Here is a 24,932-nt window from a genome sequence, read left to right on the forward strand (position 1 = left end):
ACTGCTCTCCTATCTGTTGTTTGTACTGTCGCCGAGCCTGTCCTCACATTGCATGCGTGATTAGAAAAGTGGTGCACATTTTTGTACTTGCGTGAACACCGGCGATTACCCTGGATGCTTCAATTGAGTCATGCACCAAAAGGTGTACGCTTCTCAACCACAAATTAGATTTCGACTAACGACAAGTGTGCGCGGGGCTGTTTTTGTGCTAAGGTCTTCTTGTTTTTCTGGGCGCAGGTGCCCCCGATAAGAAACTAGCTTCGTGTCCTGGTCGTTGGTCAGCGTCGCGACAACGTGGCAGTACAAAATAAAAATATTATGCGGACGCGTTTGGGTCTGCTTGCGCGTAATCCTATTTGTTTGTGTGTTGAAAATCGAAACAAACAAATCAAGTAGTTTTGCGGAGGCAGAAAGCAATTTCTAGTTTTTGTTTCTTTTCGTACGAATGTGCCCTCCATCGCTTCCAAATACGGAAAGATACAGGAAAGTATACATGTGCTATAAGTTTCAAGATCGCATGTAGCGCAAAAATAAACACAAAATTGCAAGAAATTTTTCTTCTAGATGCAGAGCAGGTTTTATCCTATCAAATAAATTCAATATTACACATACAAATTTGTTTGATAGCGAGAGCATTCAAAGGCTGCTCTAGCTTTGTTGAAAATGAACCTGCTGTGTAAGGCAGTAAGCGCCCTGCCAAACGACTGCTCGGTTTTATTATTCAATGAAGAGAAACATATGCTATTTTTGTTTTTATTACCTCAAATGCAACCGGTTCAGAGTAACTCGATATACAATTTATTCTTTATTAGTTCATTCCCATTTCTTTAATTTTGCTTTAGAAGTGCAATTGCCAAGAATGCACACCTGCAAAAGATGCAAAATGTCACAATATGTGAATTTGAACAAAAACGCTCTATATAGTTCACCAGCATGTCAATCATAAGCGTTGATAAACATTGCATATGAGAGAACACATAAAATTCCAGGCAAGGCATAAGTGGGGCTAGTACTATAGAATAAAAAACACGCTCTCTTCGTATTTTTCAGTATATGATAGACGTTCCTAGGCAACCCAGTATTCTTCGAGCTGCTACTTGCACTAAATGAACGGCAATGAAACATGGGCGAGACATAAACGCTGTTTCTGCTGGGTCTTTTCTGTACCTTGTCACAAGAGCAGTTCCTGCGTAAGAATTATATTTGTGCCAAATTACCTGTACTCGCCAAGAATAAAAGAAAAATAACGAACAGACGTTTCCGGCCCCGTACGGGTCGCTTAATCACAATGAAGATGTAAGCATGGGCGCGCGGCTACTTATGGGTGAGATAGCGTAGCGTTCAGGTTACATTATATTTAAGCTTTTCAATGAAAGCGCGGAGCGGCGCGCACAGTCGTTTTAATTCGGCAAGATGCACATGCGGTAATGACCTGATCGATATGATTTCCAATAAAAATTTATACTTATCACAACACTGTAAATTCAATATTTACACACGTAAACTTCTAGAAAGTAAAACATACTGGACGCACTTTGACGCAGGCCTGTAACACATACAAGGCATTATACATTAGCAGATTCATTGCTAAACAAGGCAACAAGTTTCACGCACAAGCCCTACTCATTTTGTGGATTTCTTAGACTTTGCCAGTGAACTGCTGTTTCCTCCTTAACTACGATGTCAAAGGAGTCTCACACGCGTCCGCCGGACTCGGCAGTGCCCGCTGCGGCTGCCTCCAGGAAGCGCAACGGCACAAAGAGCGACACTGACAATGACGACACCATGCAGTACTATGTCAGCAGTGAATAGTCTTATGACGACACCTTCGAGCTGGTGCGGAGTCGTAAAGCAAAGGAATGTTTTTCAGTGCATCATCAAATTTGAGTGAGTCCACCGTGAGATCTTCACGGAATACCTAGGTGCTCATTACCCTGTTCGCTCCAGTGCTCGCCACTGACAACCACAGACGCCTCAACAGGCAAGCCGTATCATCCCATCTAGAGGTGCTGGTTCCGAATGAAATAAAAGACACCAGAGTGAGCACCCGTAAGAACGTGCTAGCGATTGACGTAGAACAGGTGGCTGCGTTGGGTTCTTTGCGCAACGTCACGAAACTTGACGGGATGAAAGTCCGCCCTCATATTCCGCTGGGCAATGAAGTTAGTACTGGCGTAATTTGCGATGTTGACGAGACCATTGTCGACTCCGATCTGTCAATCTTAACGAAGCCGGCTACAGAAAACACCATCGTCACAAACACGTTTCATCTCCGCACGTCACAGTGTGCTAAGATCATATTCAAGAGCGAATCCCTCCCATCGCATGCAAAAGTGGGCCACTTCCGACAAGCAGCTCGCCCCTTTATACCAAAACTGTTGCAGTGCGGGAAGTGCATGAAGCTTGGCCATGTGAGTAGTGTGTGCACTAACACTACCATCTGTTCTCGTTCCACTGGGCCCCACACCACTTACACGTGCGAGGCCAGTGTGCTGAAGTGCACAAAATGCAGCGGCCCTCACGATTCACCTTCTAAGAAATGTCCTTTGATTCGAAAGGAAAAGTCAATATTGAAGGAAATGGCTAGAGACTACTCGTCTCACCGAGAAGCAACAACATCTATTAAGCAACGACAATCACGTCGCCCGCGTCGATCAAGAGCCCCCAAAGCTTCTGCAGAACGCCATTCACGCACATTACCACACACGCTTCCGCCCAGGCAAAACGCAGTCAGCTGATAGGACAAAGGTGCATCGAACAGGACGGCTGTTGATGCTTGGCCGGCCCACCCGAGGCTACATGCCCCTACTGAGCGAAATTAGATTTCTACAGCAAGAGACACTTTGTCTGTTCCTGATAAATTCACGGACCAAGATTAACAAATTGTCATAATCAGCTCTCTGGGGAGTGCGATCCGAGTTCTGGACAAGCTACATACATCAACAACTCGAAGTGCATTGCAAGTGCTAGATGCCATCAATCCGGTTCTAGCGAGCCTTCAGAAGTCTAGTGCTTGAGAACTCCTACAGCAGAACCATGGCTCATCTACAACAGCGATCGTTGCAGGATGATGTTAGAAGTGCCTCCATATTCCAATGGAATGCGGGCGGCCTGAGGTCACGTATTTCGGATTTTTGACAGTTCTTGTTTGGAAAGAAAGTGCAGTGGTGACGTAGAGGTAGAGCATCCACATCGCGTGCAAGAGGACCGTGGTTCGAATCCCGGTGCCGCGCAATTTTTCACCGAATTAAAAGAAATCCGCGGGTTGATAAAATTGCCCAAACTGGCCTGGAGGGCGGCCTGATGCCGGTGACCAGAACCGGTAACGCACTCCCTCACCAGAGCAGGATTGGCGACCATGGTGCCGTACTTGGCCACAATTTCCCATATGAATACAACAATCAAACCCCGGCCTTCAGTCCCCAGAAGCTGCGAAGCAAATGACCACGGCGGCGGTCAGACCTGTGACGCGGCAGAGGGTGCTAAGAATCCCTCGATCCGGACAGGCCACCATTGGAATCTGAACCTGGTAACGTTTAACGCTAGAACGTTATCTAGTTAGGCGAGTCTAGCAGTGCTATTGGAGGAATTAGAGGGCAGTAAATGGGATATTGTAGGGCTCAGTGAAGTCACGAGGAAAAATGAAGCAGATACAGGGCTAAAAAGCGGGCACGTCCTATGCTACCGGGTACTAGTAGAGAGACGAGAACTAGGAGTCGGATTCCTGGTTAATAAGACTATAGCTGGTAACATACAGGAATTCTACAGCATTAGCGAGGGTTTGGCAGGTCTTGTTGTGGAACTTATTTGAAGGTCGTACAATTGTACGCCCCCACATCCAGTCATGATGAACAGGAAGTCGAAAGCTTTTATGAAGACGTACAATCGGCGATGGGTAAAGTCAAAACAATATACACTGTACTGATCATCATCATCATCATCATCATCAGCCTGGTTACGCCCACTGCAGGGCAAAGGCCTCTCCCATACTTCTCCAACAACCCCGGTCATGTGCTAATTGTGGCCATGCCGTCCCTGCAAACTTCTTAATCTCATCCGCCCACCTAACTTTCTGCCGCCCCCTGCTACGCTTCCCTTCCCTTGGGATCCAGTCCGTAACCCTTAATGACCATCGGTTATCTTCCCTCCTCATTACATGTCCTGCCCATGCCCATTTCTTTTTCTTGATTTCAACTAAGATGTCATTAACTCGCGTTTGTTCCCTCACCCAATCTGCTCTTTTCTTACCCCTTAACGTTACACCTATCATTCTTCTTTCCATAGCTCGTTGTGTCGTCCTCAATTTGAGTAGAACCCTTTTCGTAAGCCTCCAGGTTTCTGCCCCGTAGGTGAGTACTGGTAAGACACAGCTATTATATACTTTTCTCTTGAGGGATAACGGCAACCTGCTGTTCATGATTTGGGACTGCCTGCCAAACGCACTCCAGCCCATTCTTATTCTTTTGGTTATTTCCGTCTCATGATCCGGATCCGCCGTCACTACCTGCCCTAAGTAGATGTATTCCCTTACGACTTCCAGTGTCTCGCTGCCTATTGTAAATTGCTGTTCTCTCCCGAGACTGTTAAGCATTACTTTAGTTTTCTGCATATTAATTTTTAGACCCACTCTTCTGCTTTGCCTCTCCTTCAATGTGACTTCAATGTCAAGGTAGGCAAGAAGCAAGCTGGAGACAAGGCAGTGGGGGAATATGGCATTGGCACAAGAAATAGCAGGGGAGAGTTATTAGTAGACTTTGCAGAACAGAATAATACGCGGTTAATGAATACATTCTTCCGCAAGCGGGATAGCTGAAAGTGGACGTGGAGCAGCCTTAATGACGAGACTAGAAATGAAATAGACTTTATATTTTGCGCTAACTCTGGCATCATACAAGATGTGGACGTGCTCGGCATGGTGCGCTGCAGTGACCATAGGATGGTAAGAACCCGAATTAGCCTAGAATTGAGAAGGGAACGGAAGAAACTGGTACAACCGAAGCCGATCTTTGAGTTAGCTGTAAGAGGGAAAATCGGGGAATTCCGGATCTAAACTACAGAACAGGTATTCGGCTTTAACTCAGGAAGAGGGCCTTAGTGTTGAAACAATGAACGACAATCTTATGGGCATCATTAAGGAGTATGCAATAGAGGTTGGTGGTAACTCCGTTAGACAGGATACCAGTAAGCTATCAACGGAGACGAAAGATCTGTTCAAGAAACACCAATGTATGAAAGCCTTTAACCCTACAGCTAGAATAGAACTTGCAGAACTTTCGAAGTTAATCAACAAACGCAAGTCAGCTGACATAAGGAACTATAATACGGAGAGAATTGAACTTGCTCTCAGGAACGGAGGAAGCCGAAAAGCAGTGAAGAATAAAGAAGGAATAGGCACGATTCATATGTATGCGTTAGGATACAAAGACGGCAATATCATTACTAATATGGATGAGATAGTGGAAGTGGCTGAGGAGTTCTATAGAGATTTATACAGTACCAGTGGCACCCACGACAATAATGGAAGAGACAATAGTCTAGAGGAATTTGATATACCGCAAGTAACGCAGGAAGAAGTAAAGAAAACTTTGGGAGCTATGCAAAGGGGGAAGGCAGCTGGCGAGGATCAGGTAACAGCAGATTTGCTGAAGGATGGTAGGCAGATTCTTGAAGAAAAGCTGGCCACCCTGTATACGCCATGCCTCATGACCTCGAACGTACCGGGATCTTGGAAGAACGCTAACATAATCCTAATACAAAAGAAAGGGGACGCCAAAGACTTCAAAAATCATATACTGATTAGCTTAGTGTCCGTTGCCTAAAAAGTATTTACAACGGTAATCGCAAATAGAATCAGGAACACCTGGACTGTTGTCAAATCAAGAACCAATCAGCATTCCGTAAAGTCTACTCAACAATAGACCATATTCACACTATCAATCAGGCGATTCAGAAATGTGCGGAATATAACCAACCCTTATATATAGATTTCATTGATTATGAGAAAGTGTTTGATTCAGTTGAAACCTCAGCAGTCATGGAGGCATCAGGGTTTGGACGAGCCGTATTTAAAAATACTGCAAGATATCTATACCGGCTCTACAGCCACCGCACTCCTCCATAAAGAAAGCAGCAAAATCCAAATAAAGAAAGGGAGATACGATCTCCCCAGTGCTATTCACCGCGTGTTTACAGGAGGTATTCAGAGAGCTGGATTGGGAAGAATTGGGGATAAAAGTTAATGTAGAATACCTTAGTAACTAGAGATTCGCTGATGATATTGCCTTGCTTAGTAACTCAGGGAACCAATTGCAAGGCATTTTCACTGACCTGGAGAGGCAAAGCAGAAGGGTAGGTCTTAAAATTAGGCTGCAGGAAACTAAAGTAATGTTTAACAGTCTCGGAAGAGAAGAGCAGCTGACGATAGGTAGAGAGGCATTGGCAGTGGTAAGAGAATACATCTACTTAGACTAGGCAGTGACCGCGGGTCCGAATCATGAGACTGAAATAATCCTAAGAATAAGAATGGGCTGGGGTGCGTATGGCAGGCATTCTGATATCATCAACAGCAGGTTGAAATTATCCCTCAAGGGAAAAGTGTTTAATAGCTGTGTCTTACCAGTACTGATGTACGGGGCAGAAACGTGGAGCCTTACAAAAAGAGTTCTACTTGAATTGAGGACGACGCAACGAGCAACGAGAATGATGGGTATAACTTTAAGCGATAAGAAAAGAGAAGATTTTGTGAGGGAACAAACGCGAGTGAGTGACATCTTCGTTGAAATCAAGAAAAAGGAACGGGCATGGGCAGGACATGTAATGAGGAGGGAAGATAACCGATGGCAAATTAGGGTTACGGACTGGATTCCAAGGGAAGCGAAGCGTAGCAGGGGGCGGCAGAAAGGTGGGCAGATGAGATTCAGAAGTTTGCAGGGACGACATGACCACAATTTGTACATGACCGGGGTAGTTGGAGAAGTAAAGGAGAGGCCTTTGCCCTGCAGTGGGCTTAACCAGGATGATGATGATGATGTTTGGGAACCACTTTCCTTTACTGGTCATCTGTGAATCGAACTTATCAGGCTCCATAATTATACTGTAGAAGGATCGACATTTGGGCTAGTTGGTACTGGTCTAATATCTTGAAGGGGCAGCGCAATTATACGAAGACAGAAGGCAGGAACACGCTGTCTTGTGTGTTCCTGCCTTCTGTCTTCGTCTTATTGCGCTGCCCCGTCAAGATGTTCAGACACCATGAGACTATCAGGATATGAACCTTTTTTTTCAAATACGGGTGTCCGTAGGAGTAAGGTTCTGGTTTACGTTCTCAAGGGCCCTACGTATTTTTCCCAACCCATAGCGCACCACAACGGTAACCAATACGTCTGTGTTACTGTAAAAAGAAGAGGTTGTCTTTTACTCTTATTGCCGTGTACCTTTCCCCAACAAGTCAGTTCGATAGCGAAAGACTAGAAGATATTATGGCTGCTACTCCCGGTCCTTGGATAATAACAGGGGATTTCAAAACTCACCACCATATATGCGGAGCTCCAGGATAAATTCAAGTGGCAGATCACTAATATCCTTTGCATCAGGCCACAACCTGTGTCTTCCAAATGACGGAAGCCCAACATTTATGTGAGGAACAACGTACAGCAGCTGTCTTTATTTGACATTGGTGGCACAATGCCTGACTTCGAGCCTGCAGTGGTTCACTGATATTGAAACCCACGGAAGTGATCATAATCTGCGCTATGTGAGAATTTATGGACTAGACGCCGCATTACCTCTTGTATCTCGCCAAATCGACTTATCAGTCTTTCAAGATCGCGTAGAAGACACATGCAAGAAACATATCGCACGCAGATTAGATGACATAATTGCAGACGCAATGCAAGATTGTACACGCTGCTTCACAAGTTCATCAAAGCGTACAGAGAATGACATTGAATTGGAATGGCTTCGTGCACTACGTCGCCGAGCTGAAAGGAAGTACAGCCGCGTGAAGTCAACTCTTGACCTCAGATGAGCTCGGCGCAAGCAAAAGAAGATAAAACGCCGAATGGAGAAGCTAGCGGATCAAAGATAGAAATGTTTTGCGACTGAGTGGACCCCCGCAAGCCATTGTTCCGCGTGTGGCGTACCCTACGGCGTCTTTGCTAAAGTCCCCAGCAAAGACGCCCTATTAACGCCCTTGCTCTCTATAAAAACCGCCGCGAGATAGACGTTGCAGAGGAATTTTGCGCGAAAATTGTCGGCGGCATAGTTTTAGTCCCTGACATGGCTTTTGGCGACATCCCCTGTCCACGAGATACAAGTATGGAGGCTCCATTATCTATGGAAGAGTTAGAAGCTGCTATGGCGCTCTGCAGGTGTTCGTCTTCACCAGGGCCCGATGGCATAACATATACTGCTTTGCGTCATCTGGGCCCATATGGCAAGATGATATCGTCCCACAGGAATGGAAACGCAGCCACGTGGTACCGCTACTAAAGCAGGAAAGTCGCCGCTTGGACTGGCATCGTATCGGCCTATAGCACTTGCCAGCTGCGTCGGGAAGTTTATGGGACACGTGATCCTCATGAGTCTCGAATGGTACTTAGAACACCACAATATTTACTCTGATTCTATGGCGGGATTTCTACGAGGCCGTTCATCGATTGACACTGTCATCGATCTGGTGTCATCTATAGAACAGCACAAATCTTCGAAACGATTATCAGTAGCGCTCTTTCTGGACGTGAAAGGCACTTACGACAACGTTTCCCACCAACCCATTATAGACGCACTTTTCACAGTAGAACTAGGATGGCGAGTATATGGATGGACCAGAAACTACTGCCGAGGAGTTCCTCAAGGTGGTCTTCTGAGCCCTATTCTTTTCAACCTCGCGCTTCATGGGCTGGCCGAATCCCTACCGGAAACAGTGAGTGTCTCCATCTACGCCGAGGACATCTGCCTCTGGGCATCAGCCGTCACTCGCCTGCAGGTTCGCGCAAGGCTACAGAAAGCAGCAGCACAGGCATTTGGCTCTCTTCACACGCAAGGCCTTACCCTGTCAACAGAAGAATGTACATTAGGCGCTTTTACGCGAAATGCGATGACTCCTTATGCAGTATGCATCAATGACCAACCTATTTCCTACAAAAGAAATAAACGGTTTTTGGGCGTCATTGTTGACCGGGACCTATTTTGGAGCCTTCAGGTTGCCCACTTGATGAAGCTCACATCTATTATTAACGTCTTCAAGTTCATTGCCAGCAAAACATGGGGATCGTGACTGGGCTCCATGATACAGTTATATCGAGCACTTTTTATCGGATTCCTACGCTATAGTTCCCTCGTGCCTGCTAAAACATGCAAGTCAAATCTTGGAGAACTACAGAGCGTGCAAGCACAGGTACTACGTGTTTTCCTAGGCTTTCCAAGGAGCCCCTCAACAGCACGAACCATCATAATGGCTCAAGACCATCCGATCACGACTTACATTAGCACTAACACGCCTAGTGGCCATGTTCGTCATGTTTCACGGATGCAGTAGCTCTCTTGCCTGGCTGCCTGGCAGGACGACGACCACAGGCATCATCCTCCAACGAGGTAAGCATCGATCGTACCTCCTTACTATCGGGCGTCACACTATCAGCATGTTCAACCTCAGCTTTATGGTGTTTAAAAGAACCTGAAGTGCGTCTTACGGTTCCAGGCATAAGAAAGAAGACCAACCTGGCTATTTTGTTCTTGAAACAGGCAGCCCTGGATTGTTTGCACACCTTCTACTTTGACCGCGTCCACATATATATGAATGCGAAAGAATGGCACTGGCGCTCACACACGCACACGTAGACAGGGAATTCAGACATATTCCCGAGGAGGGAATGCGCACACGAAGCTTAACTTTTTCACTCGCGGAAGGGAGACAGCGCTGACGAGCCCATAGAGACATCAGGTTGTCGCGCACGATTTAACCAAGTTTAACAAATATGTTAACAAAGGTTAACGCATTTTTGCAGCCGTGGCATCCGAGGCGTTTCTCAACGGATCTGGGCTGCTGAGCGTTTTTGAAACGTCCTGGCTTTTTGGTTTGGCAGCATTCCACAAATTGTTCATCACACAGGCCAGTCGTTACAGACTGTCCACCGGGAGAAGACAATACCCAGGGGAAGTGCACAGCTTCCGCTACTTCGAGAGTGCACTCGTAATCGTACCGGCGGGTGGTTGCCCCACAGCTTGTGACCAGAAAGTGGTCGGCGAACTTCTTTCGATAGGTGCCTCGTTCCACGTCAAAATTACCGCTCAGAGCATTGTGAGGTCAAACCGCAGCCTCCGGTACAGGACATCATTTAGAACCACACCAAAACCTTAACCGCTCAGCAGGGAAGCGCGAGGCATTCAATTACTTACGACCGCTAGGCTTACTGTCATAAATATGTCACGCTACGCTACTAAAATAAAACGGAAACACTGAAATCCTGCTCGTGAATGTTTCCTACAACAAAACAATTTCTTACGGAAAATTGCAGAACAAAAGAAAAAGTTCGAAAGACAAAGTCGGGAAACGAAAACAACAAAATGTTCATTGGAAATTTATTCTTGCGTTAAGGGGTTTGTTGAGCAACGTGCTTTGCCATTGAGACACCCCTTTTCGCACGATCCTCGAAATAATCTTTTGCAAGAGAAGGCTCCAGTGTTAAGGGCAGCGTCCAACATCATGATCGAACCCTAACTTTCAAGGTTGCCTGAAAATTCACGAACAACTAATACAAGGCACGAGCACTCTTTCTCGGTGGCGCTGTACGCTTTCTCCTGAGTGTTTCATTTCATATATTACTTGAAAACAGGTTGCTCCTCCTTTCCCCTTCGATCTGGGTCATCGAATCTGCCGTGCAGCACTCACTGGCGTGTCCCTGGTCTATATAATCACTTTAATCGCGTGATCTGGAGACTGGCTCACACTGGTTTTCTCTCTCCAGGGCGCGAATTGCTCATTTACTTTTTTGTTTACGGAAAATTATGTTTTCTGGTGTCATCAGAAACCACGGAGTTTTGAATGTCAAGCCTGGTAGGCGTAGGCGATTTATCCCTGGATCGCCCAGCTCAACTTGACGCGTTGCTTCTGTACAGCCGTAGTGGATATTGGCTCTGGGCTTAGCATTGGACCTTGCCTTATCTGACGATTCCTGTGGCATAACATCTCTGTGGTAGGACTGAACAAAATACCCCAGACCCAACAATGCCTAGATCACACAGGAAGCCTGCACGCCGACGGAGCATCTCTATGATTCGTGCACAATCGTGCACTTATCCCACCGACTGCAGATAAGAGGGAACTTGTCGACCTCGAGCACTCAGCTATCGTGAACTATCACAGAGGGAGTATCTCCCGATATCCACCGCCCCATCGCTTCCAAAGACGAAGGATGCTGCTGCCTGGCGTAGGCTCCAGACAGGCACTTACACTACTCTACACATATTAAATCACATGCACCCCACAGCTAACAGCGACGAATACCCGTCGTGGAGGCCACACCAACCCTATACCACACTACGTGAGAGTTCACGCTACACAACATAGAACACGACACGGACCCCGTGAGGGAGAAATGGGAGGTACTGCTGTCAAGCTCGGCGCTCGATGACTAGCTCAAGCTTAACCAGAAAGCTGAGACGATGGCAAGAGTCAGCGAATCCCTGGACAAGGGGCCCGGTCATTAGTGATTATTCTGACTATTCTTTCAATAACATTTATCTACCCCATCCTATGAGGATACCTGTGCTTCATTAAAGCCTTCGTGTGTGTAAAGCTACCACTGGGTGGCCCTTGAGTCATTGAAGGGATGCCTACTAGCCTTACTGGCGCTTCCGCTTAATCAGCTGGCATTCCTACACATTCAAGTAGGCCGCATATCCCCACAAGATGCTATGTCTCGCAGAAACAACCAGTTTTCCTTGAACCTGCTTCCTCGTAGCATGGACTTCAGTGCGACACGTGCAACATGCAGCCTGGCGATACGGCTGAGGCACGAGCAGCTCATCGGACTCTGTTCCCTTTCTGCAGTGCAACACCTCTCTCGAAAGCCTACATTATTTCCTGCGGCATCATTGCTTACATCACCCAAGATATATGGTAATGTAGGATCTTCGTTTTCCTTGGGTCACAAGGCGGAACTGCTAACCTCTAGTGGTGTTCCGCTTCCTGATGTGGGCGTCACATGAATGTCTGTGTTGATTTATCTATCCAATTAGTTTAAAATGATCTCAGTAGCGTTTGCTGCAATCGCGTCGCACCATGTTCACACCTCTTTGCGATTGCGAGGGCGTGCGGCTCCATCTCGCGGTGTGAATTATGTACACCGTGGTCTATCTCAGAAGTGCTGCAGATCTCGGAATGCGGCACGTCTGATGAAACGCCTGAGTTTTGTAGACACTAGAACTTCCGTATTCGCGGCATTGTCATACCGCTGTAACGTGGGCCTGCTTTCAATCTCAGGGGTTTCAGCGCTGTACGCCTTTCAATGGCGCTCGCAGTTTGAAACCACCGTTTCCCGAACCACCGCTTTTGCAGCGTGCTCATTCACGCTGCAAGCTTTGACGAGGACGCTCTTGCGATATCAGAGCACAGCGCTTCTGACTTTTGCTTACCGCTTGGAGCTGTTCGTTAAGGAACTATGATTGCTTTTGCAGCCAGTTCATTCGTTTCTAACACGGATGCTTTCACAACCTTCGAGTGCGGCGCGTCTGGCTCATGCTCGGCGCTTGAAACCACCGTGAAACGTACGGCTTCCGCGGAGAAGGTCGTTACGCTTCAATGCGTGGGCGCTATCGATCTTATCGCGCGGCGCTTCTCTTTAAGCTGCCTCGCTTAAACCGTCGTCTCCTAACCTAATGGTGTTTGAGCGAGCTCACAAGTGTTTGGCGGAGCAGTACTCGCGAATATACATGGTTTCATCCACTCACTATCACCGCGCTTTTCTTTGCAGCGCAACTCCTGTCTCAGTTATTCAATACCTTTGTCGAGTCCTTCTATTTGCTCACGAATTCCTTTTTTCCTGAGTCCCTCTCTTAGAATCACGCTCACAAAGTGTTTGTTCCTGACATAATTAAGTTCACTTTCTAAAATGAATATGCGAATATGCAAATATCTTCCACTGCATCTACATCAAGCTCCCGACACAAATATCTCCAGCAGCCCGACCTTTCGCAACCTTCCCAATTAGAAGGTGCATAATTCTTCGGGCGTTGCTCGTATCTTTCTCGAGCACAGGGTGCCTTGTTGTTCAAACGCGCTGCTCGAAAGATTTCTAGTTTGTCATAGCAGCGTCATGTCCCGTGCGAATTCGCGCTCTCTTCATTTTTTCGTTATCTTGCCTCTGAAGTTCGCGCTCTGGTCTTTCATGTGCACGTATTTTTTTGTTCATCAGCAGGCTGGCGCTCTTCTGCCTGCCTTCTTGGTCTTTCCCGAATTGTCTCAAGGCATTCCGCAAGGTCGACATCAGATGCTCCCCGCGGTAGAATAGGTTCGACCAATGCTGTTTCTTTTAGTGCGTTTGATACATCGATAGATAACTCTTTCGCGAGCTCCGGCAGCTCTGGTTCAAGCAAATGCTTCCATTTCATGACTGATCTCATTGCAGCTTTTTTTACTGGACAGACAACTGCCTTGAAGCTCCCACAAACAAGGTGACAATGACAGCTTTTACCTGCTTTTTACCTGACTGTAAAACGAGTGGTAAAATTCAGTGGAGAAAGGATCGCTTTCACCTAACCTTGCAGCCAAGAATTCGGCGTAGACTATCGTGCCGCAGTTATGCATCTCATGAGAACAACCAATCGATGTGGGATCGCAATGGTCGCACCTGTTGCTGCAAGCTGGCACTACTTGTCAGGCACGTGCCTCTCACTACTTTGCAGCGGCTCACGAGTTCAGGCCAAAACACGAGACGAATTAACATAATGAGTAACAAAAACTAGTCAATACATCGTTACGGAGTGGCCAGTTCTACAAGCTTTGTGGCGCAGAGAGACACCCACGTTGTCGATTGTGCTGAAGGCAGCAGTCCGTCGACGGGGGCGTCCATTATACAGTCTTCAAAACGCCCTCGCCCAGATGAAGTAGAGAGCGAACACCCTCCACGTTTGCGGCAGTCAGTTCAACGGATTTTCCCACCGCCACTCGCGGAGTAGAGGTAAAGGCACTGACGCTAACTGACTCACGCACACACAGACACCACCGGTCTCTTCCACTGCGAGGAGGACGAGAAGGAGGGAATGCGCACATGAAGCTTAACCGTTTCCTCGGTCATGGTTGACACACTGATGGTGTCTACGCAGACATCAGCGCGTCGCGCGGGCGCTGGGTGGAAATGGAAGAATGCGTTAAGGAAATCTTGCGTTTTTTCGACGTTGCGGCCTCCTAGGCCTTCTTTATACATACGGCGGCATGGGAAAAGTTAATTTACTGGCGCAAACATATTTTCCTGTGTGATAGGTTAACTTCTGGCTTCCCGCATTGCAATTAATTTATTTGGATGCTGATGGTGAAGTTCATTTCTCTCTGTTTTACTCCTTTATCTAAATCACAATATACAGACCCGTGAATGCAGAACAACACAAATTAATATAGGGCGCAAAAAACAATGACCAAGCTTCCCTACCTTTCCTTTGCCACATTTTACGCCGTCGACTGCGCCAATCAGCATGTTGTCCCATTTTTTGCTTATAAAGCACTTAATGATGCACCCTTTCGCCGAGTAATGCTGCAAGAAACAAATGTACCGAAATCACTTCTCATCTTATGTAGCAGTACCACAAATAAGTTTAAATAAATGCACGCTCCTGCTGAAGTCACGTTAAGACAGAAACGACTGGTTTACTACGTACTATAGCACCGACAGATTAACACTAAATTAAATTCATGATCCGCATATTGCATAATGACTGGTTTTCGAAAATATTTCGACCGAGGCTTGAGCTGTTGGGGAGTCTACAGCAACATTCAGGAGGCTCACTCTGCCGTAGGGCCAATATCTTTTTTATAGTGTTAGTATACCATACGCAACTGACACGGTACGAATTGTATATTTCATATTTGTCTCTTATACATAATCTCGCCTTCTAAAGACTTTGGGAGGGGGAGGCAGTCTTGAAGGCAGAAACATACCGGTCGCGGCCGGGTTCCTGGCAATGTACATTGTCGCCAGCTTGCCGGCACTAAAAATTCTATCTTTGGACAGAATATTTGTGTTGTTTTGCGTCGTGTGTAAATGTAACTCATTGCACACATTGCATGAGTAAAATGCAGCTTCAAATTGTACCCCGAATTTTGTGTGCGCATTACGTCCTCACGTTTCTTTGGGTGTACCATTATTACCACACAGCGCTGCATTGGCTTTTTTCGTTGAAGTTGAAATTTACGAAATGATGTATGCGACGCTCAGCTGAATCTAACCGGAATTTTATCGCTTCGGAGGAGTTTTCATTTCATGGTTGCCACTCTGTTTGAACCCTCGAGGGAACTTTTCAAAATTTTTTCAATTGATGTGAAATTCCCTATTTCTCTGTGGTATGGCTCACAAAGCAAAGAAATATCACATAATGAAAAAAAAAGAATATTACACCTTACATGTAGCATGTGTGTAAGGCTGCTGCTGGAAATATGTGAGTTATTTTTTTAATATTAGGTCGGAAAGTTCGAAATTGACGTTATCATCCATTTTGGTGCCGTCGACGGGAACGGGTACAAAGAAGAAGTAAACAAACACCCAGCGGTAGGTGGCCGACAGTCCTCGCTTGACGAGCGAAGCAGAATCGGATAACTGGTTGTCAGTGGCGGATGCCTGTCATGATCCCGGCGTGCTTCAAAGTAGGGTCAAGCAGTACGAAAGCGAGAACTGGTAAACAGATGCACACGCGAGCAGGTTGGCACTGAGCAAACACGGGGAGCGGATAAGGACGTCATTCGCGCCCATTAGCGCACAAATATCACCTCAAGAAAAGTGGATATTGGTGCTTCGCCCCGTTCATTTCGTGCTGCAGTTCTGACTGCGAATGCTCAGAGGTCCGTGACTTTCGCTGGTTGCTGATGTCAGCGCACCATTTGCATTGTGACCGTTGGGGAAGCCCGTTTGTGAGACCATGACAAGTTGAACCTTGTAGGAACGTTTTTCTGGACAAATGCTTACATGGCAAGTGTCGACGAGGCCAAAGTACCTCATTCGCAGCTTTTTTGATTTATGGCCCGCAATTACTACTGTCCTACGCCATCGGTTTTTGTAAAGAGGGCACGCAGTGAAAAACGGGTGTCGGGGCAACAAAACATATGTCAATCACCGTGTCTCTTTGCTTCCAGGTGCTACCTGTTACTATTTTACTTGGCCCCTTCTGTTGGGCTCTGTGGGTTTACGCGGGATAAGACTGCTATACGGTTGTGTCTCCTTCCCTTGTTTTTTATGTATTTTTCAAGCAGAGGGGCAAACATCTTAAACTGACTTAAAAAAGAGGGGCGTAGACGGAGTCGAATGTAAAATAGCTGACGGACCACTGACATGACAACCCTCGTGCACGATTGTTTTTTTTTTGTGCCATCTGATCATGAAGAAAACCATCCGGTGGCAATTGGGCTGAAAATAATTGATGCGGCGCGCCGAGGGATAGACAACTTGGCCCCATTACCACGAGCAAGCGTTCTGGGCTCAACTTGCGGTGATAGGCAACATCGGCGCAGCCGATAAAAGGTCGCCTTTGTTTTTCCAGTTTTAGCTTGCATTTCCATGTGTAACTTTGTGTGAAATGTATCAAAAAATTTTCTCCAAGTTCCCACTATGTCTTCTTGCCTCAACCTCCATCGTCTTTGCCCGAAGCGGCCTTATTCCTCACTTGCCTAGACCATGCCTGGCGGTGTGTCTCGGAGCCCAAGTGGATAAGTAATATCTCTGACCTCGAGAGGGAGGAAAGAAGAACCTGCACCCTACTAACTGAATCTCCAATTAAAATGGATTTGAACACCGGAACCACCAAGAGCAAACAGAAATACTCTATGATGAGCACAATTAAAAAAGTGTTATGAATGTATGCCAAAACATACTTTCGTCACGCGCGAAAGAACGATCGCATTGGTCACATATTAAGCCACCGCCACACAGAGTTGATTCCAGAGTATTAATGGCCACGGCATCCCACCGTGCGAGACATTTCAACAACAATGTAAATTATACTATTAGATTTAGGTGCACGTTAAAGAACCCCAGGTGGTCAAAATTTCCGGAGTCCTCCACTACGGCGTGCCTCATAATCAGAAAGTGGTTTTGGCACGTAAAACCCCAAATATTATTATTATTATTAAATTATACTATGCGCAAGTTAGCACGTTCCGAGCAATGCCACCACCTCTAATGTCGACAGCTGCCACACGCCGAGCTACGTGCTGCCGTGAACCTTGGACTGGCCAGCGATCTGTATCATTGGGCGTCACATGTGCCACCCGCTCGCACATTCGTGGCGCCGCTGACCACGGAAGTATGAGGAGAATAGCTCTATTTCCATATGGCTACATTATTCACCCCTTTTCCAGGAACATAGAATGGCAACTTACCCTGTCTACCTTAACGTAACTACTGTACAGCCCGTAAATTTTTTCGCAATATGTTTGACGACTTGACACGGCACCCGGGAGTTTGGAAGAAAATATCCGGGTTTGTAGGCTGTTCTTCACAAGAAGACACTGGTATTCCGGGCGGCTGCGAAGCAATAATTTCGGTTTAGTAACGGAAATCAGGAACCCAACTCGTTATTGAAAGCCAAGAATTCTTACTTGTAGATATTCGTAAGTTCTCTCTGGCAGCACTTAGAAAACCTGTACATGTTCGGCTTTACAAATTTATAACTCATCATGTAGCCAAGATCCCAACCACAGTCTTTTGACCCAATATGTCCATAAGGCCATTGTGCAGCATCGTCCCCGTCGTGCGCACAGCCAAGACTGAAAGGAAGGAAGTGAAAATTATAACATTGTCAACTTGTACTGCAATAGGCACATACCGAAAAAAAGGAACACATATTCTAAGTAACAAAAAACAACTCAGTACCCTTTACCTCTGTGAAGACGGATTACCAGCAAACATTTGCATGGGGGCCGCTTACAGGGGAACAGCACCTCTACCGCGTGTTGGCCCGCATTTCACTATCTTCGGGATCGGGTCACGTATGGAGAGTGCGTAACACGTTGGTCAGCTCTGCCGGGGGTCGGCCCGGCATTGTACTACCTTTGGGATTTTTTTCTACACGTGGACACAATAGTGGGGAAACCGGCCCTTAACACTTTCGCTGTAACTGCCGAATAAATTATACGCAGGACTTTCTTTTTATTTTATAAGTAGCTTTGGTTTCTTGCTTCACAGCCTACTTCTTCTATAAATATATATTTCTCTAGACGTTATATTTTAACGTCAACTGCAGATAACTCTCTGCCCAGATGGAAGAGTAGCAAAAAAGCAGATAATGTTTTAAATATCAGCATTAGTTATTTGAGTTAGAACTCAAGATAAGATGGAGAACACGTGATTCGCTCGGCGCATAACTTCGGGGAACGCGACCAATATTTCAAGTTTAGCCGTGGCGCTTCCGTATGCAAGAAAAGTGACGAGACTAATAACTGCTATTAGAGTAGAGATGTAGAAAAACTGCCAATGCCATTTAGGCGCCAGTAGAGATTTTGGCAAGCATAGGTTAGTTACACTTTACTCTCAGAATAAGCTTGCACACGATTCACGTTGGTTATGGTTTCTTTCTCTAAAGCAATGGTCACAACTGCTGGGTATTAGAAAACATGAGCATGTTCTAGTGCTGGAAATGAAGATCCCTTTTAGCAGAATTCAACAAACAAGCCCTCTGTGCCTGTTGTGCGTTGTACTTCGCTGTTTGTTGTGGTGGACACAAGACCGGTTTCGTAGTTGAGCTCTGCGAGCGGCAAATACTGGGATCCATGCTGGGCCAGCATGGCAGAGCGCATACCGTCGTAAGGCCGCGCAATTACGTACACGATGGTGAAAAGCGTATTGATTTACAACCGGGAGTGCGTCAAGAAGAACGGCACATTACACCGGTTGCACCATGATGACCATCAGCTTCGAGCTGGGCAAACCATGCTTCTGGAGGAGGCAGAAACGGTGGAAGTAGCGAGATGAGCATGTGAACGCCCATGGGCGTGGGTCGCTCGGCGCAAAGCACGTTCTCTCGGGTGACCACATTGGTAAGACACTATGGCGGCCGATGAGCCGTGGATCGTTCTATAATAATTTTATGAAGGCACATCGGAGGCTGCGGCAACCAGACCTGCTGATATGAGAGCGTTATTTTATGATCATGGCAAACTACGCGATATGTGCGGGGGGATGATGGAAGATGTAGATGCGCAGTGATGACGACGCTACAGAAGCCACTCGTGTGACTGATTAATAGGCTAACTTACTAAGAAGTCTTCGTTTATGTCATTATAAACAGTATCGACACGACTGAGTAACTATTCAGTCATTCGCTTCAACTTTTCCTGTAAGTCCCCGCGCGGTCTTTTGCACTCTAAAATTGGTCCTGACTACTACAGTTGGCCCATGTTTCCAGGAATTTATGACGACCTCCCCCCCCCCCCCCGTGAAAGTTTCATGACTTAAGTCTTCTAGTCATTCTGGGTCCTATCTGTGCCTGTAAGCTGGTCAGTTTTAAATCTAAAGCAACGGATAAACTGCACTTGTTGATATGTAGATTCCAGTTGGCCGCCTTTCTAGCTATACGAGAAGAAAGCACACTAGTTTTACATATATTTAACACTCTTACTAAACACGAAAACAAGAATCTTTCATAAATTAAACAATTCCCATTTCATAAGAAAATGGCCGCTGAGGTCTCAGTTGCATTAGAAGTCACATGGGCTCAGTTCAACGAAAATCAATATTCTCTTTTGTGTTAATGCGATTTTTCCTATTATCGCTAAGACTTGTAAATTCTGCAATCTCGTGGGGTTGTGTAACAAAATAAAAATTCTAAAAGCGGCGTGGTACATGTACTTGAATCACGCGTTCTACTTATCTTTTACTGACTACCCGGCCGTGCTTCCGGAGTTTGCTATTCAAGCTCATGTGCTGGTGAATCCGATTTCTGGTGACAGCGCCGAATTCCTAAATTTATCCGTAATGTCAAATTTCTTCTTTTCCTACAGCCCATAGCTGAAATTACTGTTCTTGAAGGGTACACAAGCATATCCATGAGTGATATATTTGCCCAGTCGCTACAGATCGGTGAGCTCCCGGTTGACTGGGGAACCGCAAAGGTGGTACAAGGTCACACGACTGGTGATATTCATGGCGTCACTACCTATACTGGCAAATTTTTCTCACATTTCGTTATAACATCCTCACTAAGCGAAAGCGGAAATGGACACTAGTTTATTCAGTGCCGGCGTATATATATATATATATATATATATCCACGTGACGTCCCACACACACACACACACACATACACACACACACATATATATATAGATATATATATATATATATATATATATATATATATATATATATATATATATATATATATATAAAAACGTTAAGTAAAACAAGTCTCCCAAAAAGTTCGTCGTCTCTTTCCTGCGTATATATATATATATATATATATATATATATATATATATATATATATATATATATATATATATATATATATATATATATATATATATATGTATATATGTGTGTGTGTGTGTGTGTGTGTGTGTGTGTGTAACTGGGTGTGTGTGTGTGTGTGTGTGTGTGTGGGACGTCACGTGGATCATGCACAGACAGTAATGTACACATGCGGCTTGACGTGCTGCGCTAAGACAACTCCTTCGCGCTTCATTACATACATTGTTAAGTTAACATTAACACACGTCGCCCTCATTAAGGGGCAATTACTTGAAATTCTAGTCTTAACCAGTCCGATTGTTGGCGACCACAAGCACCTAGGCCTAGGAGTGGCTGGCACGGACGCCTTGCAAGTCCTGCGGTACAAGCTGCTGATTGGGCGGCGGTGCTGATCCGTCATGCTCTGGTGCTTGCCTGCGATTGTGTTATGCTGGTGTCCAAGGGGAACTGGGACCATCCTGGACTGTTTGCTGTTGTCTTGGTGTCGTAGTGCGCTCTGGTACCGGCAACTCTTCTGGTGGCGGTTTGCTTCATACTCGCATCTGAGTGCGGGGGCGTGTCGGCGGTATCAGCACGCCCAGGACACTGGTAATCGGCGTGTATGAAACGGAGCTGACCGCGTACTTTCACCATATGTGTAAGCGCTCTGACAGTTTAGATCACAACACCCTGTTCCCACGAGACGCGTTCGCCATGCACAGTTTTCACCAACACACGGTCACCCAACGTGAACATGTGCTACTGCCCATGAAACAAATCGGGCCGCTTTTTCAATTCCTCCTGTTTGTGTTGCATGGTTTTTGAAAAAATTAGGTTTCAGCAGTGAAAGCCTTATGCATGGCTGGCGTCTCAAAAGAAGTTTAGCTGGTTATTCTGACACTGCTTCGTGTACTCCGGTAGGCCATAAGAAAACTATCAATGCTTTCTCGTACTGTCGGCTGCTTACACGAGGCCTCACTCTTAAGCTCCTGTTTCAGCAAGGCCTTTTTCATGGTTTCTACCGTTCGCTCTGCAGCACCATTGCACGCTGCCTGATAAGGACGAATACTAACGTGTTTTTACACCATCGGTGATAATAAATTCTGCGAACTCAGCTGAAATGAACTGTGCCTCGTTGTCACTCTCCAATACTTTTCGGGCGAGCCATAAGCGGCAAAAGCACTCCGAAGTTTTTCTAATGTATCTTTTTATTTTTTTTTGGGGGGGGGCGCAGACGTTGACGACATCGGGCGCACTTCAATCAATTTTGAGAATGAGTCGACCAATAAAGAAAACGCTTCTACCCGTCCTCGGGTAGAAGCGTTTCTTTATTAGTAGAAACGCTTCTATCGGCCAAGAGGCTGCTTGTCAGCCTTGTGAGACACGCCGCAACATTACTGTCTCATGTGAACGACACAAATCGCAAATATGCTAGTCGCAAATGATCATACCTCAGGCCAATAGCCTGCGGACCAGGCAAGAAGTACGTTGCCTTAGTGGTATCGTTTTATCACATTAGTGATACATTTTGTAGGTGTCCTTAGCAATATAGAATGCGTAGATGACTACAAAAACTGACTTATGCTCTTTAGGCTTTTATTTTTGCGATGCGGCTTCGGGTGGCAAATTTAGACCTTCTGTTTTGTTTTAGAGATAAATTGTATTCGGAGAGCACTATGATCGTAAACGATTACTACTTTTCAAAAAAGCACGCTCTGACTGTTGTCGCAAAAGTTATGAGAAAAACACTGAGCACTCCAGTTTTGCTAAACAGCTGTTCTGTAGGTTTCCAATGCCTACTTTCTCATAGAATCTAATAGAAACAATGAGCCAGCATTTAGATGCAATGGAAATACAACTGCGAAGACGCTCACTTACCTGTGTGCAATCTCATGTGCGAAGACGTACACGCCATAATAACTGCCAACTCTTTCTTCAGATATTCCCACCTTCCACTCTAGGCACACTCCTCCAAGGAACGCTGATCCTACATAAACAGATCCGTAGAACATTCGGGCGAATAAAAGACCCACCTGGTCATTCACTATGACTGCAGTGCAGATGGTAATGGCAACACGGTTTTCACTTTTAAAAGCTGAATATCGTTGTTCACGTCATAAAAAGCGTACTGCAAGATATTTCTTGTTTCGCTTTAAAACTGAATGAATATTTTGTATGGAACTAATAGACCTTAACATTCTAGAAACATTGTACTCTAAGAAATAGATTGTATGTTTTGCGTAGAGCACAAAGCACACATTTAAATTACTCTTACACGCAGTCATACTACTGTCTACAGCCCACCGATTTGCAAAACTTCAATGCTGTTTTACAGCGTAAACTGTTATGCGCTCCTTCGTATAGCCGTTTCAGTGGGCGATATTGTCCGCCGCGGCCGCCTTTGTCCATCGCAGCTATCTCCAGATTCCGGACCCGCTACGGGGATTGACAAAGAAATGGTTGGATTGTCTTGAGGAAGAAAAAATATAGGACAGATGCATAAAGATTGCGAGAAATAAAAACATGTAAAGCATACCTGAATAAACCAAACAGGTTAGGTGTCTGTTTGTCAGCGCCCTGTTTCAAAGGGGTTCTCGATTAATCAAAATAATAATAATCATCATTGGCATCGTATTGTGCCACCTGCCACGCGATGTGAGATGACCGCCGTATAGTGTCAATGCGTGCGGACTTTCCATTGCAGTTCTATATTATCACACAAGCGGCATGCCAGCTAGCAGTTGCACCCGCCGTAGTTGCCCAGTGGCTATGGTCTTCGGCTGCTGAGCACAAGGTCACGGGATCGTATCCCGGCCACGGCGGCCGCATTTCGATCGGGGCAATATGCGAAAACACCCGTGTACTTATATTTAGGTGCACGTTAAAGAACCCCTGGTGGTCAAATTTTTCGAGTCCTCCAATACGGCGTGCATCATAATCAGAAAGTGGTTTTCGCACGTTATACCCTCTAATTTATTTTTTTTCAGCTAGCAGTTGCATAAGCAGCGGTACAAGATAGCATGTATTTTCTGTGAAGTATGCGCCTCCTACCCACCACAGGGGATCGGCTGTGGCATTGATAGATTGCCTTAACGGATAAAAGGAAGCTTTAGGTGTACGCAAGATGAAAAAGAAACATGTACAGGATACTTGATTATACATGCAGGCTTGTTGGTCACCGCCCCGTTTCAAAGAGCATGCCAGCAAATCGTCATCGTCATCATGAGCAAATCGTGCCACTTGTCACGCGATGTGACTTCGGCGCCGCGTAGTGTCGATACATGCAGCTTTCCTGTGCAGCTGCGTTGTGTTCAACCACGTGTCCCGACATGTAGCGCTTGCATGTAGGAGTTCCATGTGGCTAGTCCTGATTTACTCAAGTAGGCTAAGTGAATATTTGTCACTGCCCATATCAAAGTGTATGCGAATAAACCATCATCATCATCATCATCACCGACACCACCAATAACATCACATTCCCTGTCATTACCCATCTGCAAGCTTTATGGCGCTTCCTCGCAAGGTACGAACCGCTGTTAAATGAATCGTAGACTAGGCGCGCGGCTAGAAACAGACAACGTCAGGCTCCGCAGACCGCTGTGCACAGTGCAGCACATGCCGTAGCTCCCCGTGAAATGACGTGAAATGACGCATAGAGAGTTCCCTGTGAATGAGTGCGAACTGCCCCTGAGGGCGGACTGTAAAAAATGGCGTTCCCATGGAGCCGCTGCTCCAGCTTACGCTGCGGCTGTACTCGATGTGCCGTATCACGTTTTGTAGAGGGCCTCCTTGGTAGGTTCTAGGTTTTCTGTCATATTTCCGATCTACATGTCGCGAAGTGTAGAAAGCAACGATAAGCACTATGAAAGCGACAAGAGCAGTATGAGCGCAGACGAAAGTCAAGATAGTCATTTGTATTTTTAGAGCGCATTCCTAGGCGCTTGTTTCTGTCGCGAGTGTCGGCGTCGTTCCTCGTAACCAACCGAACGAAAACAGGAATTATGAAGGCGAATTCGAAGTGCAGCGAAACATGAAAAACGACTATAGCTAATATTATGCGAGGAGAAAAGGGAATGTTGAGAGTGCAGTGGACCAATGAATCGGAAGGCAAAGGAGGAGAGAGAGAGAGAGAAACAACTTCAGGTAGTCGCCTGCAGAACGACACCATGACTAAATGGCGCCGTGACGCGGGCCCTGACGTCTTCTCAGCGGGTGGTTTCTACTCAACTCCAGCGCGTGTTACTCCCGCGGTCGGTCGCCCTGAGGGGCAACGTTCCGTCG

The 24,932-nt window shown here is 46.0% G+C and overlaps 1 protein-coding gene across 2 annotated transcripts in view; it reads right to left on the bottom strand.

Annotated features, from left to right (window-relative positions):
• Window positions 1-749: 749 nt before the first annotated feature.
• LOC142578011 (venom metalloproteinase BumaMPs1-like) overlaps window positions 750-24,932 on the bottom strand; it is a 94,856-nt gene continuing 70,673 nt past the window's right edge. For both annotated transcript variants that reach the window (XM_075687439.1, XM_075687438.1), the window contains exons 10-14: window positions 22,530-22,638; window positions 17,804-17,971; window positions 17,585-17,729; window positions 14,649-14,750; window positions 750-867 (exon numbers count right to left, since the gene is read on the bottom strand). In XM_075687439.1, the coding sequence (XP_075543554.1) occupies window positions 814-867; window positions 14,649-14,750; window positions 17,585-17,729; window positions 17,804-17,971; window positions 22,530-22,638 (578 nt within the window). In that variant the 3' untranslated portion in view covers window positions 750-813. The remainder of the gene's footprint in view (window positions 868-14,648; window positions 14,751-17,584; window positions 17,730-17,803; window positions 17,972-22,529; window positions 22,639-24,932) is intronic.

Source organism: Dermacentor variabilis, chromosome 4, assembly GCF_050947875.1.
Source record: "Dermacentor variabilis isolate Ectoservices chromosome 4, ASM5094787v1, whole genome shotgun sequence".
NCBI classification, from domain to species: Eukaryota; Metazoa; Arthropoda; class Arachnida; order Ixodida; family Ixodidae; genus Dermacentor; species Dermacentor variabilis.